General features: G+C 35.2%; 3 protein-coding genes, 1 long non-coding RNA gene and 1 pseudogene across 4 annotated transcripts in view; 2 read left to right on the top strand and 3 right to left on the bottom strand.

Moving 5' to 3' along the window:
* Positions 1-1,967, top strand: part of LOC114880540 (fibrillin-1-like) — a 99,296-nt gene extending 97,329 nt beyond the window's left edge. The window contains exon 27 of the transcript XR_003790095.2: positions 1,745-1,967. The gene's annotated coding sequence lies outside the window, so the exon portion shown is untranslated. The remainder of the gene's footprint in view (positions 1-1,744) is intronic.
* LOC114880542 overlaps positions 1-4,824 on the bottom strand; it is a 30,574-nt pseudogene extending 25,750 nt beyond the window's left edge.
* Positions 4,825-7,753: 2,929 nt separating this feature from the next.
* LOC114880538 (transcription initiation factor TFIID subunit 12) lies at positions 7,754-9,064 on the bottom strand. The gene is made up of 3 exons (XM_029196644.2): positions 8,480-9,064; positions 8,224-8,416; positions 7,754-8,134 (listed from the first exon to the last, which is right to left on the bottom strand). The coding sequence occupies exons 1-3, from the start codon at positions 8,756-8,758 to the stop codon at positions 8,007-8,009; spliced, it is 600 nt and encodes a 199-aa protein (XP_029052477.1). The 5' UTR covers positions 8,759-9,064; the 3' UTR covers positions 7,754-8,006.
* Positions 9,065-9,205: 141 nt separating this feature from the next.
* LOC114880536 (adenylate cyclase type 9) lies at positions 9,206-17,088 on the top strand. The gene is made up of 8 exons (XM_029196642.2): positions 9,206-9,374; positions 9,748-10,047; positions 10,115-11,553; positions 11,628-11,882; positions 11,960-12,411; positions 12,494-12,649; positions 12,783-12,982; positions 13,053-17,088. Exons 2-8 carry the CDS (start codon positions 9,758-9,760, stop codon positions 14,683-14,685), a joined length of 4,425 nt encoding a protein of 1,474 aa, XP_029052475.2. The 5' UTR covers positions 9,206-9,374; positions 9,748-9,757; the 3' UTR covers positions 14,686-17,088.
* On the bottom strand, positions 9,889-12,811 carry LOC114880539. Its single transcript, XR_003790094.1, has 3 exons — positions 12,719-12,811; positions 12,487-12,605; positions 9,889-9,974 (listed from the first exon to the last, which is right to left on the bottom strand). It is a non-coding gene; the product is annotated as an uncharacterized LOC114880539 (long non-coding RNA).
* Positions 17,089-17,639: the final 551 nt, after the last annotated feature.

Below are 17,639 nucleotides of genomic sequence, written 5' to 3'. Positions count from 1 at the left end.
ACTCTGTAACCACTGTTTTATCACTGCTGAAGCCTGGCTAATATACATCGTCCTAGTTGAAAATTTAAATCATATTAACCCATCCCAGGTACACGTGAGCTTAATTAACCCTTTCAACACCGAATTGTATTTCCCAAATAAGTGACTAATTGTTACTTTTATTTCATTATTATAATAGAAAATGTAAGTGTATGAAATATGAAGTTCCATTTAAAAAATTTCAGTTCACTTTGAAATCTTTAATTTTTCCTTATGATACTTTAATTAATATTAATTCATAAATCAACTGATACGTTCAACAACAAGACTAGTTACGTATACTGGTACAGAAAGATGTCGAGACAAACAGGAGAATTCAGTGTTGCTTTGTATACTCGCAGTTTGCAGTGTACCGTGAAAATTAACAGAATTCGCGTCAAGTCCCTTGTAGTTAGGCAAAACCTAATCTAACGCTGGTTAAAATGGCAATGTGTAATTATAATTATTCAAATGATGAACGTTAGATACTTTAACAAAGCTGGAGGATTTAAGAAAAATTCTTAGCTCTTCTTTATAAATAACTCTATTTATTTTATTTAGAAACAAATCCTTTTCAAATTCAAAACGAATTCCATTTTCATTCACGTTGAACGAAAGTTGTAGCAATTTAAAACGTGACTTTACTACCGTACAGAAATTACAATTCCTCAAAGGAGCGCGCCGAACAATTGTACAGCTGAAAAATGAATCAGTTTCGTTGAAGTTCTATTACCGATACGAGGAGTTTCCGGTTGCTAATATCTGTTACGATGAAAGACAGCGGATAGACCACAATGAGGGCCAACTTTGTCGAGAAAAGCTAACTTCATCATCAATTCAGATCCCCTATTCTCCTCCGGCGAAATGTTATTTACCTTGGGATACGACGTGGAATACGAGAGGAACCTTTGATTTATTAGAACTAACCAGTGGACTTTTGCAAATTCAGGAACAGACGCTGAGTAATTTATTCTTAGGTGAACTAATTAATCGATCCGACGAAAAAATTAAAATATATTCAGGATTAAATTGTAATTATACTTTTTAATTATACCATATGAACTTGCATTCTAAAGTTAAGAAACTTCATTAAACAACTAAATTGCTGATGTAAAACGTAAACTCGCGTCACTGGTGTCGGAAATTTCTAGGAACACCTTTCACAAGTTACACATTCGTTTAGCGTGTAATAACGTACCTGCAACAGTTATTCACCGTGTGTTATCGAGTGTAATCTTTCATTCTCATAAATATATTACAACACATCAGAGCGTAATGCGTTCACTCTCTAAAGTACCCTCGGGAATTTTTATCAAGACATCCCACCGTTCTTTTATTTTCTAAAAAATGTTTTCAAAGTTTCGAAGATGTCGATGAATTTTATCTGAAAAACTTTTCTTTGAATTTGAAAATTCCCTTTGACAATGTAACTCGACGAAATAATTACGATAGCAATGAATAATATTATTTCTACATGAAATTTGATTTTCATTATTTTTCGTCGCTTTTTATTCTCGGTAAATAAAACGTTTAAATATTCGTTGCTCGGAACGCGTTATCGCATTAGCCGGAACGAATAACAACGGAAGATTTCTCGTGGAAAATATAATTCAACGAATCGTATGAAGTATAATACGACTCATCTACTTTTGTAACGCACGAATCCACCGGAAACGCGCTTTGCCTGAACGATTCCGTCACGTATCCCACCTATGTATCTTTTCAGACAAATCCTGACGAGATTCGAGCTGCTTATTCAATCGTGAGCCACATCGATTCCCTTGGATACAGATAGAAATGAAGAAGGGAAAGAGGATTTTCAAATAAAATAGTACATACAAGATGAGAGAAGAAATAACAGATTTTATATTTTTCATTTATCAAGAATCATTTTTATGTTTGTTCATACTAACGAATCAGGAAGAAACAAGACGAACATTTTCAATTGTCCCAGACAACTTTCTTTCGCTCCCCCATTTTACTCGTTGTTCCTCTGGCAATACCATTAATATAAATGGTCAATAACATGAGTGGATTGATACAGTGAAGAGACGAGAACCGAATGGACGACGTTTTCTTGCCATTTTCGATATATTTGACGCGCGTTGAATCGCGCACAGATGTCTACAGGGTGTACCATTTATCTTGGCCATTCCTTCTTATTTTCAGTGACGCGACGAAAAGAAGTTGTTACTTTCGAGCCAACAAACGTTATGATTAATGGTTTTTCTTCGGTGAAAAATATCAAAGTACATTTTTCTGGTGATAGTTTACCGTTGCTGGCGACAGCTCTGTCAGGTATTCTCTAACAAATGCTGCGTTAAATATCGTGGACTTTCGACAAGTATGCAATTCGAATTGAAATTAAATTTTCCATTTATTTTGCCATTGACCTGGAATTAAATTAATTTATATTCTTTTTCTTTTGCTGACAGTTTTGCTGTGACGATAATGAAGATACAACAGATATCAGAATTTTAAGATGAATCTTACATATCTCTTTTAATTATTCAAATTTGGTAATTCATCGAGCAAATCTCTTAACCCCTATCGAATCTTATGATTTCAATTTCTGTTAGCTGATACTCTAAGATCCATCAGCCAGCCCGCTTCCATCCAACAATTCCAGATGGGTTACTTAACCGTTCCGTCTGATCCTGACTCGTCTGTTCCACTTACGAGAGAGAGCAGCTTCTGTGACTCGCGAAGTACGTATTAACGAGACGATGGATAACGAACACAGATTTTCGAGAGGTATGAAGCTGACATCGATTGACGACCATAATGAGACGCTACATAGTCGACTCTTAGAACTTGCTAACTGAGTAAATTACACCCTCGTGATATGTTAGATGCACGCGAGACCTCGGAGATGTTGAGCTCGAGTATGTTTCTACGTACGTGTTACGAACCGTGGGATTTTGCAATGATTTCGTAGACTTCTTGGAAATTTTATGAAACTCCATGAAAGTTGGTTAAATTTCAAACTTTCAGTGTCTAGAAGTTTGGAAAGTTTAGTAAGTTACACCGAGCGAGGCTTTGCTGTAACGCTTGTTCGCGGATAGTTGTAATTATTGCGGTCGTCCGGGAATTCGAAATCTTCGAAAGCTTTTATCTGCTCGTAAACTTAACAACGTTGCTGCGTTAAATATCGTAGACTTTCGAAAAGTATGTAATTCGAAATTAAATTTTCCATGTCCTTAACGTTGATTCGCGTATTTGTTATTTTTCCAGTGACCTGGAATTAAATTCATTTATATTCTTTTCCTTTTGCCGACAGTTTTGCTGCGACGATAATGAAGATATAATTGCGGAGACGATAATTACAGCGACAGAAGCGGAACTCGTTAAGTGTTGTCCTAATTATCCGATTTATCGAAACGAGAACGAGAAGTTGAAACGATTCTAGGGCGTTTAGAAGACGAAATCGGATCAGCTCGATGGAAAATCTCTACGAAACCAAGAGATGCGTACACCAGCGACGATATTTCCTGGAGGAAGGCCCACCCCGTGCAGCGATGCATGCCAAAAGTGCATAAAATAGCTGTTCCCTCTATCTCTTAGCGTCTAGGGCACGATAAAATATTCTCCGTAGTACAGTTTACAGGGAATTTCATTCGTCCGAGAACAGCGACGTGTTACGTTGGTAATATACCAAAGGGAATCATTGTTGCATCCGACAGTGAGCCAGCTAGGCCGAGAAGGTCATCCAAACCTCCGTGGAATTCGTATTAGAGCGTCGCGAACGCGGTGAACAGAATTGAACGGCTTGACAAGATGATTGTCGTACAATTTGCGACATTTCAATGGAAGGTTACGGTTGCGATCAACCGATCGTTGTTTCATGCTTGAAACAAGCTCTCCCTAAGGGTTCCTCGCCATCGTGTAATTATTCGCTGAACTTAACGCTCGACGAACAGGTATGAACGTTCAATTTTAAAAGCGTTGATTGATTTCAGAAGCGATCGAACTGAATTCTATAAATTATATCGATGTTATTATTAATTATTAATTATAGAAATATGAAATAGACATATATTTGATTAGAATTGAATTAATTACTGTGATGAACTACCAATGCTTCAAATACAACATCGATCTGGAATCATCAATTTCCACGAAACCTTGAAACGCTTCGATTCCCACTGCGTATTCGATTTGATGTTACAAACCAATCGTTTCAGCGTGAAAGAACGAACACGGTATTGTGTGATAATTGAATGCGACTTTATCGTTAATTTAATTAATAGATACATCGTAGTTCCTCGATTTTTATTATTCCTTGCCGTTCCTTTCAATCGAAATGATTTTGCAGCGAACGAAAGAAAAGTGATTTAGAGATGAAAATTTCCTAATAATTAAATACCGTCGAAATCACACGGAACAAGTATATATTAATTAAAAAATTTAACTTCGAATTAGTTCAATTAATTTGTCAATTATGTTTCATGGAATGTAACAGCTAGACAAAACGCAACATTTGTCATCGAACGATCGCTCTTTGTTTCCTGATACGAGAAGCAATTGTTTAGCGATAACCCCCGCGAATTCAATGAATACGAATGTTTTACTCACCGAACGGGAGAAGAAATCCATAGAGAAGCGATATGACACAAAAGAGCCGCATTAAATTCGCACTTTTCTCGACACACATGGCGCGTAACACACTGTTATCAGCCGTTTTCAAACACCCGTATCGTGCCGTATCGCGCGGCCACTCGCGTGGCTCTGAGAGTTCCTCGTTAGATTTCGAGTTTGAATCTCGGTTCTTCTCTGTCTTTCGCTCTTCATCCCGCACGCAGCCTCCGAAAGTCTAGCGCCTGCCCGCTGACAATATCACCAATCAATTGCACCAACTAGATGGCATCACCTTGCAAGGAGATGCAAAACTGTAAGTCGATAAGATATCTCGAGACCTCCAAACAGCTTAATTACTCCAAACGAAACTATACCGATACTAATTAGCATGGAAACAAAAAACTCGACATGTATTTGTTCTTAGAAGTATATGATTTTGAGGTTCCAGACACCCCCAAATGTAGCCATGTAACTATAGAGCACAGTAGGTATGACAGTCAGTCTATCTTACCAATCCCCCTTTTACCACACCTCGTACTCCTAATTAAAAAGACACAATTTTTACTCTCTTTGATTATATTTTTGAGAAACCAGTGAAAATTAGGACAAGAGGGAAAAATGATTAAAATAGATGTTTAATAAACGTGTATTTATTTCATGAATCTTGTTGAATAAATTATTTTACAAAAAGCAACTGAGTTATTATTTTATTTATTATTCTAAATTTCTTTTCTTATTTTATTTTCTTAGTTTATTTAATTTATTTCTTTGATTTTCTTAGCTAATTAAATAAGCCCACATCCCTTTCATTTATTATTTTATCATTCCTTATGAGCTAATATAAATCTTATTTTATTTCCTTTTACGCATAAATTAACATTTACTGAATTTTCTGCATACTAATTGCAAAGCTAAATGTTTGTAAGTACTGATGGCCGAATAAATAATCAGAAGCTCGATCCTATAAATTAGTCATTTGGTACCGAAGCGCGTCAGTTTGTCTGCGGACGTCGAAGAGGAAGGGTGTACTCCTGCCTCCGATCGCAGCGCCATCTATACGAGAACGCAGAAAACTACTCGACAACTTACCGATTATGTTTTCGAGCATTCGTGACCCGTGGGGTCGCTGACACCCCACGATGATATCAGGTCGGTATTACGTAATATCGGTAATATCGTCGATATTACGGGGTCCCTAACACCCCAAGATATTATGTAGGTATGCAGAGAGAGTCTTTGCCGCAGCGGGGTCCCTAACACCCCTGGACAATATATCAGAGCCGTATGAAGAAGGCACAACCAGTATAATTTTTTTCCACAGTTTATTTAATTTACTTCATTTATTTTTTTTGCGTATTGAATAAGCTCTTCGCAGGGGAATAACATTTATGATTATATCCCTCTTATGGGTCTCAGCTGAGGACCCCATTTATTTTACTTTTTCCAGTTGTTTATATAATTTTATCTCTCATTATAGACCAAGACCATCTTAGTATCCCTCACATCCCTGCATTCCTTCCATCCCAGCATTCTTCACATCCCTGCATTCCTTAAATTCCTGCAACCCTTAAATATAATTTTTTTTTTTTTTTTTTTTTTTAACGTGGTGGAAATCTTCAGAAAGACACCTTCAGCCCCCCTGGGGAGGGGCCGGAGGTAGTGTGGGATTTTTACCCACTAAAACCACCACGGTGGCCTACACTAGGGCGGTACAGAGAGTCCTTTGACCCACCGCCATGTGCTAAACTCCGCCGACATCGGGGGCCACACCCGATGTCGGAACTCCTCGGGACGCGTAAGTGGAGACCAGGGCCCCAGCCCCGGACCACTACGGTATTCCTTTATATTCTTTTCATCCCTACACTCTTTTCATCCCTACACTCTTTTCCTCCCTACATTCCTTACATCGCTTCATCCCTTACATCCCTATATTCTTTTCAACCCTGCATTCCTTACATCGCTTCATCCCTTACATCCCCACATTCTTTTCATCCCTACATACCTTACATCGCTTCATCCCTTACATCCCTACATCCCTTTCATCCCTACATCTCTGCATCCCTTACAATAAATATATTACAAAGACTGCTTCGAGTAAAGGTAAGTAAAGGTAAGTTAAGGTAAGTTCGAGAATTTCGCGAAAATTTGGAAAAAAACAGCGCCCCCTAGCGGCAAAAATGTGAACTAAATGTTCGATGTCGAATCAGCGCCATCTGGTTTTGGAAAAAGGAACTAAATCTTGCTCGATTTTTGGCCCTCTAGCGGCAAAAATGTGAACTAAAATTTCGATGTCGAATCAGCGCCATCTGGTTTTGGAAAAAGGAACTAAATCTTGCTCAATTTTTGGCCCTCTAGCGGCAAAAATGTGAACTAAAATTTCGATGTCGAATCAGCGCCATCTGGTTTTGGAAAAAGGAACTAAATCTTGCTCAATTTTTGGCCCTCTAGCGGCAAAAATGTGAACTAAAATTTCGATGTCGAATCAGCGCCATCTGGTTTTGGAAAAAGGAACTAAATCTTGCTCGATTTTTGGCCCTCTAGCGGCAAAAATGTGAACTAAAATTTCGATGTCGAATCAGCGCCATCTGGTTTTGGAAAAAGGAACTAAATCTTGCTCGATTTTTGGCCCTCTAGCGGCAAAAATGTGAACTAAAATTTCGATGTCGAATCAGCGCCCTCTGGTGGCGAAAAAAGGAACTAAATTTGTATAAAATCGCAGGCCTTATAGCCGCAAAAATTTCAACTCAATTTCAGGGAGGTACTGGGATGTAAGGAATGTAGAGATATAAAGAATGTAGGGATGAAAGGAACGTAGGGGTGAAGAGAATGTAGGGATAAAAAGAATGTAGGGCTGAAGAGAATGTAGGGATGAAAAGAATGTAGGGCTGAAAAGAATGTAGGGATGAAAAGAATGTAGGGCTGAAGAGAATGTAGGGATGAAAAGAATGTAGGGCTGAAGAGAATGTAGGGATGAAAAGAATGAATGGATGAAAAGAATGTAGGGCTGAAGAGAATGTAGGGATGAAAAGAATGCAGGGATGTAAGGGATGAAGAGATATAAGGAATGTCGGGATGTAAGGAATGCTGGGGTGTTTAGCAGTAGATCTGCACCCCTCGACGGTCGTTATAAAGAAATGATATCTTTAAAGCATTAAAGTAATAGATAATAAGTAAATTTATCATTAAAAGTACACTGTATTGCTATTGTTTTTATTATTAGTAATATTTTAATTTAATCTCTAAATTATCTCATACTTGAAATTATATGTTATAAAAACTATGTATATATTTATAATTTTCATTCTTTTACAAATATCAGTGATGCATATCTTAAGTATATAGTCACGAAAATATTAAAAAAGTGACACTTAATGTCAAAATAACAACGTAAGATGAAAAATATTGGAAGACTAATATTTTTTGATTGATTTTCTTATAAGAGCCAATCTTTGTTTATGTGCCTCTGTAACTGTTGCTCGCTTATATGGGCGTACTTCATCTGTACCAAAACCAGGGATCCACATATTCCAATTTCTTTCTAAAAAAAAAGAAAATACATAATATTTTATATAAAATTTAGCATACCAATTAATTAATCACATGTATAATATATAAAACAAAGTATACCTAAATGTAATTGTACATCTTTTACTTCTACAGTGTTAGCATGACGATGCTTAGCCAATAAACATGCTGCATTTACAGTTGTTTCCACAAAATCATCTGCCAACTGTAAAAGCATTTCTTCTACTTCTTCGTCTAGCTGTTCAGTGGGATCCACCTCTTTCACAAGATCTTGTAATCGGGTTTTAGTCAAAAACTAGAATTAAAATAATTTCAAAGGTTAAATAAATGAAGATTTTATTAATAATAACATACATACTTGAGGAAAATCATTAAAAGAACTTTGGTGTTGCGATTGTTGTTGCTGTTGCGTAGATGATTGCTGCACTACCTGTTGTTTTGGAGATTGTGTTACAAATTGTGCCTGTTGAGACTGTGTCTGAGGCTGTAATATCTGTACTACTGTATTGCCACTCTGTATATTAGGAACATTAGATGATGCCTGAGTATTAGGCCCTATAGATTGTAAACTACCAAGTACAGGTGTTATGTCAGAACCTGCATTGGTAGTCTGTACAAGAGCTGTTTGTTGTGACATCTTTTAGTCCTTTTACTTATTATGCCTTTCTTTTACTATTGTTAAGTATATTCAAGCAATCGAAACTTATAAAACATAGCTATTTGTTATCTTAAAGCGTAGATTCACCAAGTTAAGGTGTATTACCACGATCGTGAAATATTTTGTAATAACATAACTCTAGATCCGATGGGTTTTAAACCACGATGTCTTGAACTTTACATGAAATGTATTATTGTATTGTCTATTGGTTCACCTAACATTTAGTTCAGTTTATTATCCACAAAGCACAAATAAATCTTTTAATGCATGAGCGCCTTTTGCTTGTGGGCGCTGTCATCGATAGATTCAAGATGGCCATGGTGTATTATAGAAAAGGAAACTTGAAACGTTTGAATTACAATTTTTAATGGTATAGAATTTTTAATCTATCGTAGAGAATTTACTTTAGGTTTTAACAGTATATGGAACATTAATTTTTCTCACTCGAGCTGAGAATATCATACAAAAAAACGAAAACGAAAATGGCATTTTTCGAGACGAGCTGATCTCGTGAGGAATCTCCGATGTCAACGGGGAAGATGATTTCCTTAGTTTTGTGGCGATTTCGCCAGTGATCAAAGCAAATTGACCGATTGTAAGTTTATTTTTTGTAAAATAGCCCTGTTTAAAGGCATACGTTTTTGTTACTAAAATATTGTACATTTTTGTAATGTTAAAAAATACACTGTCATTTGAAATAAATGTTCTATAACCACCTTTTTTAATAATTAGATAAGATGTACACGTTCGAGTATAAGTTTTAACTGATACTATAATATTATTGAAAAGCGAATATATAACTGATAATTTAATTATTAGTTTAAATCGTTATTTTATACAAGATACTCTACAGTTAATTATATGATTCACTTTTAAGAATATATTCTTTACTTGTTAAAATTTGAAATCGTTGTATTTTAATTCAGCTGCATTTACAAATGATATAAATTTATATTATGTGTTTTTAGTGCTATTTAAATGACAAGTATGACTTCTTCTTTAAATCGAAAGCGAAGCTCATCTGTTAGTTTTACAAGAGCTAAGGATAATAGTGAAGATGCTACAGATGAGATCCATATATCTCTGGCACCATATATACAAACATACTTGGCACACAGTGGTCAGGGACTTGGATGTTGCGGTATTAGCCTTCCAGTACCATTCGAGCGTGCAGCCTCAAGGTCTTGGTGGAATCCTAAATTTGATTCAGAAATACTTGAAGAACAGTTTAAAAGAAGTGCCTTTCCACAAATAAGATTAAGATTTCGGTATGTAGCACAATACCATTTAATTTATTTTCATAATTATTAATTATATTGATCTGTGTTATTTTAGATATGCCCTAACATACATCTTGCTAGTTTCTTTGTCATGGTTAGCATATTTTATTATAATTGGAACTGAATATAATACTACAACATGGCCAGCAATAGCAGCAATTTTTATTACTGTTGGTATAATGGTATCAGGAGTTTTATACTTAACACATACAGATTATTACAAAGAGTATGTGTTGCAAACTTCATTAGGAGTTGCAGCTATGCTTTGCATTTTGTCATTACTTTTTCTTACAATAATTCCACCCTATATAGATGGCCTAACTTTAGTCGGACATTTTGCACTATGTTCGGAAATTTTGTTATTAATTTACACTGTGCTGCCAATGCCATTATACGCATGTTTGGGAATATCAACGATTTATTCCTTTCTATTTGAATTTTTAACTGCCTATTTGTATGGTTCAAAAACTGCAAGAGAAAAGTTTTTCAGCGAACATACGTTACCAAATATTTCTACAGGAAACGATGCCATATTAGATTACAGCAAAATATCAACAGCTGCATATTCTTATTTGAAAAGTTTTAATAATAGTCAATTGTCAAATGTGATGCACGATAACAACGAATATACAATTGCAACCATGAAGACAACACCGTATTCCCAAGATTCAAAATTGTTATCTGTTCTTGGATTGAATTCGTCTAACCAAGAGACCATACTTGGGAAAGCATTTGGAATTCTGAACAATACAAGTATAGCGTCGACAATAGTTAATATTAATTCCACTGTAAATGCTTCTAATGATTTAATTTCCAAAGATATAAACAATACAACTTCGATATTGGGAGGAGATGTATTAATCCGTAGGAACGGTGAATTGTCAAACTATATTTTAAGTAGCAACATATCTAATCAATCATTTTCGGACGATAATTATTTTTCTACAAATCTTGGGATAAGAATTTTAATGCAAGTTTGTATTCATCTGATAGGAATACATATTTTAATAATGACTTTTGTAAGAATGCGCGGTACGTTTATGAAAGTCGGCCAATCTTTGTTAGTCCGACGTCAATTAGAAATGGAGAAACAACTTAAAGAGAAAATGATTCACTCCGTAATGCCGCCGAAAGTTGCCGATTGGTTAATGGCAGAAAGCGAGCGTGAAAGAGAGCGCGAAGATTCTTTAAAGAAAGGATCGATACCGTCCAATAACACGGATATCCGTTCGTTATTTCGACCGTTCAACATGCATTCAATGGAAAATGTTAGTATTCTATTTGCCGATATTGTTGGTTTTACACGAATGAGCTCGAATAAAACTGCAGAAGAATTGGTAGGGATTTTAAATGATCTTTTCGAAAGATTCGATGATCTATGCGAGCATCATGGATGTGAGAAAATTTCTACATTGGGCGACTGTTACTACTGTGTAAGCGGATGTCCAGAGCCAAGATCTGACCATGCAAAATGTTGTATCGAAATGGGACTAGGTATATTATTTTTCTTTCATACCATAGAAATAAAACGCGTGTAGAAAATATAATTATTATATACATTTTAACAGCTATGATAGAAGCTATAAAACAATTTGATATTGAAAGAAGGGAGGGTGTCAACATGAGAGTTGGAGTACATACCGGAACCGTGCTTTGTGGAATTGTAGGTACTAAAAGATTCAAGTTCGATGTTTGGTCTAATGATGTGACTTTGGCAAATAAATTAGAAAGTACAGGAAAACCAGGAAGAGTTCATTTAAGTGAAAAAACATTAAATTTTCTTGATGATGGATACGTTACAGAAGATGGAGAATTAATAAATGGTATTAATAATTATATTATTATATTATAAATGGAAAGTATATACGTTCAGGTTATTTAATAATTAAAATTTTTTCAGGTATTAAAACTTATTTCATCAAAGGTCGAAGATCTGATTTTACTAATCAATTTATAATGAATATTACATCACCAAAAAGTATATCGCCTTTAATGCAGTCACGTCATCGTTTGGCCTCGTGTAATAGTCAATCTAAATCGAAATGTCACTATCTCCATATGGTTACTAATACAAGTAATTATAGAATCAAAGCGAACTCTTTACCAAGTATTCTAGATTCCGAAAACGGCGATATCGATACGACGGATGAAAAGGAAAATGCAAATAAAAGTCCCGTATCGGTTGCTAGTTATGGGAAAAAAAAGTTACGAAATAAACCTTGGAGATATTTACAGAGGCAACGAACTACCGAAGAAATGACCCCGTTAGAAATGGAAGAAGCTAAAGCAATTATTGCTGAACGATCAAAAACTGAATCTCATTCATACGAAGATCGTAATGGATTTAGGCAGGTCAAAATCGGATTGAAAAATCATCTTATTTCAATAGGTAATCGTATTATCTCATTTGTATATAAGTTGCATTACCTTACAGAATACATCTCAAAATGACATTGAAATGGATCCGAATCCTGTACCTTCTAGTCCTTTATTATCTGGTCAAGAGCCACTCAGTCGTGCCTCTTCTATGTGTAGTAGAAAAGATTCTGGAATTAGAAGTAATAGCAGACGTAGCAGTATACAGCAACAGGTATAAATATTTGCATTATTCAACAATAATATAATCGTTTAATAAAAAAACAATATATTTTAATGTTACAATTTCAATGAACAGCAACGTCAGCATACTCCTTTTCCTCCTGCAGTTAATTTTCACATTTTAGCTGTTTTTGATGAATGGTATGGCTCAGGGTGACTTATTAGCTCACAGAGTGAGTGGTTATTATACGTCTAGCTCGACGTTAAATTCTGCTCACGAGCCATCGTCTTCGGTACCGCCATATCCGTTTCCTCCGGCAGTGACGGATACTTTTGGTGCGTGTTTTCATAAGTTAAGGAAACAATCTGATCTCCAGTTAATCAGGTAAGTGAATTAAAATAACTTTATGTTTTCTAAAAGTATACTGCCTAATTAATTTTGTTCGTTTATACAGGTGCGTTCAAGATAATGTAAGTTCTCAACGGTCCTACTTCGTGAAACCACCACTTTCGAGTTTGACACTTTTCTTCAAGAACAAAGAAATGGAAAAGGAGTACAGAGAGAATGCTCACAAGGTTAGCGAAGGTATCAGTGGCAACCCACCTACTCTTGCTACCTCGAGATTCAATACGTACTTTGATATTTTAATATCGGCATTAGTTTACACTGCCGTCACGGTCTCGCTTTTCTTACTTTGCGAACCAACTTTGTACTATATAATCTTTTCTGTATGTGCCACTACCATCCAAATTATAGCAGTGTCGCTTTGCGTGCGTCAACTATTATATCCGAATATGATCCACGCGACATTGACGCAACAATTATTTAGGTTTTTCTTACAATGGTATCCTTGGCATATTTGCGGCGCGGTCCTGGTTGGCTTACCGATCACGTCTATTCTTCTCAATTATACATGCAGCAATTTTCATAGTTTGAATCATTTCGAATATTACTACGGCTATTTGGTCTTTGTCGGTTTAGTACATTTTTGTAATTTCACGCAACTTAATTGCTGGATGAAAAATTTCCTGGTAACGCTTATGGGTGTAATGTTTCTTTTTCTCATAATGAATCATGTATCGTACAGTCAAAAGAATCTCGGTAATGTTACAGATTTAATTAGCAATCAGTTTAACGCAAGTAATTCACAGAAAATATTTAACAGTACTCTCCTTCGGTCTACATCAAACTTTGCTTTAAAGAATGCTTTCATGAGGCAACGAGAAGTAGAAATACGATATCACGATAGATTGTACAATTCCGAGATTTTTTTGGATATGATACTTTTACTTCTGCTAGTTTGGTTTTTAAATCGTGAATTTGAGATCAGTTACAGATTAAGCTTTCACGGGAACGCGGTAGCGGCAAGAGATAAAACTCGCGTCCAGTCGATGAAGAATCAAGCCGATTGGCTTTTGCATAATATTATACCAAAATACGTGGCCGATCAATTGAAGACCACCGCTAAATATTCTCAAAATCACAAAGCCGTAGGCATTATTTTTGCAAGTATAGTTAATTTCAATGAACTCTACGACGAGTCTTATTTAGGTGGCAAAGAGTATCTACGTGTGTTGAACGAACTTATCGGCGACTTCGACGAGTTATTAGAAAAGCAAGAATTCTCGAACGTCGAGAAGATCAAAACCATTGGTAGTACCTTTATGGCTGCAAGTGGTTTAAATCCACAAGTCAGACAACAAAGTGAACACGATTACGCGCATCTATTTCAATTGATAGATTTTGCTATGGCGATGCACAAGGTAATTAATGATTTTAATCGTGACCTGTTAGGCTTTAAATTGATCTTGAGAATTGGCTTCAATTACGGTGACGTTACCGCTGGTGTGATCGGGGCTACTAAATTATACTATGATATTTGGGGCGACGCTGTAAATATAGCATCCAGAATGGATTCTACCGGAGTAGCTGGAAGGATACAAGTGGCCAAGAATACTTTGGACGTTCTCACGGAACGATACGAGTTTGAACCACGTGGCCAAGTTTATGTTAAAGGGAAAGATAACATGGACGTGTTTCTATTAATAGGAAAAAAGAACGATGTTGATACAACGATAAGCGCTTAAATTATTTCAAATGCCTAAGTCGATTAAGTCGAATGAACTGTACATGGAATTATTTGATTGCACGTTACACTTACATCGAGCATATGATCTTTACAGGATCAAAGCTTTTAGCGATCTCGTAAGAAATTTGTATAAAATCTACGGTAGGCGTACCGTCGGCGTAACACGTTAACCTAATACGTACCTTACTCTTCAATTGCTCGCTCATTAAAGATATTTATTCTTAATGAAATATTCACTGTATTTTTTTACGTAATTTAAGGGTATCGGATACGAGACCTACAAAAACCTACCTTTGTAATGTTAAAAGTACAAAATCGAATCAATTTTAAAATAATGAAATTTCTCCTGATATTGTTATGAAACAAAAATCTGTGCTAAACGTAATATCGAGACGAATAGTAGGCATCGTTAATGTTTGTATGCTTTCTGAATGATCGAATTATGCGAATGAACGAGCGAACGTATAAATGACCGGCTCTGGTTGTTGTCGACAGTTCCTAGTTATAAAAGTGCGACTTATTTGATAACTGTTCATATATGTAAAAAGCTTTCTGATAACTTTCTTTTATTCTTTCGATCTGTTGTACGAAATTATTATAATTCTTTCCTTTTTTTTCTTCTTTTCGCCGTAATAATCAAAATTATTTCTATTGTAAATTAGATATGAAAATGTATCAGATCACTTTCAAAGTATCAACATCGTAACAAAAGATATACCTCGAATCTCAAAATATTCTTTAAGACTTATTTGTTCAGTAAATTATAGCGGAGCCTTACATCTGTCGCAATCGTTTTACGGAGGGGGTTTCGTCTCCCTGGACGCCTTGAGTTCGGGCCGGGGAGCGCTAGGTGGCGGCGAGAGGAACCATGTTCTCGCAAGCACTCGCCCGACATGCAGCTCGAATATTTCAAATTTCGAACCGCGGTATGATAGGTGTCTGGGACAGGGATCGTCTGTTGTCAGCCTCACTGAAGAATCTGACAGACGATCCCGAGATGCGAAACACCGTTTACTTCGACTGCTACACATCTATCACCGTTGTAATTATGATATACATTCGTTCAGTGTATGAGGAATATTATAACGAAGAAAAACCTGTTTTAAGGTTACTATAAATCTCGAGAACATAGTACTCTATAATTCCATGCCAAGTTTTTGCATTCTGTTTTAGTCGAACGTAACGATGATAGAAAAATTATTTCAAGCTGCATTAACTATCGCAATCAATTGCATAGCGGTATACCTTATAAAATTACCATTCCATCATTATTAATCTAATATTTATCATGTTTCGTTAATTATCGGTACAAGGATCATACAAAAACGAGACTATAAAAATTGTGAAATATTTTTCGCTACATTTTACTGCAGTTTTGTACTTCAGACAGTTTATAGAGATTCGGTATATAAATCTCTTTGAATCTCTCCTGTTTGTATGCGAATTATACACGTACAACAATGTTACAAAATGTCTATTGAACTCCAGCATTTTTCTTATCCGTACTTATCACCAAACGAGTTCAATGAGTTTTTGGATGTTTTATAAAAGTAGACATACGAATTTTTAAGTGAATAGAAAGGGTATTGGACAAAGCATTTCACCGTTAAAATGTAGACTTTTATGAATTTTGTAACATGTGTAGTTATAATAAGTAAATTGACTGTGTTTAACAAAATGTAATATCGTGGAATGTTATCGTTTCAACGTACATAGAAACAAAAGAATCACCGCGATAATAATTTAAAATTATTTATATATTCGTTATTATTTAATATTTATGAAGCACAGTCTTTGTCACGATAGATCTTTTTTTTTTTTTAACTATATATCCGTCATCAGACAACTTTTAAATTCGATTCGTTACGATTGTCACCTGTTATCGATCATTATGTGATGTGTAATGGTAATCATGTAATGTACTAATCTGATTTTTCATGCGATAGCTACGATGCTGTGTTATTCACAATAATGGAATATAATTAACACAAATGAAAATAGTAACAATAAAACGTGTAAATGTTACTGATATTGAACAAAAGCCACGTAATAAGCATTTAAAATGCTACATTTTTTGTCAATTTTAAACGTTAAATAAAGATTGCATTTAAAAAACGGCTGTAACGCATACTAAATAAAAATTGTTCCGCGTTAAACGAAGAAGGTACACTTTATAACTGTTTGAAATAGAAGAAAGAAATATCTAAACAAACTTTCTTATAAGAAAAGGAAAAAAAAAAATGAAAAAAATAGCAGTGCGAACATGTACTATATATAAAACGCTTTAAAAGTACTAAAAAATGTACGCACTTTCTTGTTGTTTGAAAACAATTATAATCGATTCGAATATAAACTTTTATATGAAATAGTAAAATTGTTCTTTTTTTTTTTTTTTTTTTTTTTATAAATCAACAACCGTTGTATTGTACATTAGCGAAATGTTTACAAAAGTCTGTACTACACATCGTGTGATCGTTGAAAATCATGCTGCTTTACATTGTTACAAGAGATTTTATGTAAATCCAAAGGAATAATATAATAAATGCGTGAGACTTAATATACAATTGTTCGAAAACATACTTATATCCGTTTAAAATTTGTCTTATTACATCTGTTGCATGTTTTTTAGCGACGAATGTCTTATGTTACACGTGCGTACTTGTACGCACCATACACACAATACATACATACATACACACGCGTATGCGCGCGCACCCTGGATACTCTCGCGAGACAAAATGTTTTTCGTATAGGTTTGAAGTCCCAGGTCGAAAATAGGAGGACTTCACAAATAACACTGGTTTAATTTCTTTTTTCTTTTTTTTTTTTACACATTATTCACAGTTAACGTTAAATGCGTGCGTAAGCGTAGTTTCTTTTTATTAATTTTATTCCTTCATTTCTAACAGATGCGTTGATAAATATTCGCATCATCCCAGACTGTATACACGT

Source organism: Osmia bicornis, chromosome 11, assembly GCF_907164935.1.
Source record: "Osmia bicornis bicornis chromosome 11, iOsmBic2.1, whole genome shotgun sequence".
Taxonomy (NCBI): Eukaryota; Metazoa; Arthropoda; class Insecta; order Hymenoptera; family Megachilidae; genus Osmia; species Osmia bicornis.
The sequence above is the reverse complement of the archived record's forward strand: the minus strand, read 5'-3'. Positions and strand labels throughout refer to the sequence as shown.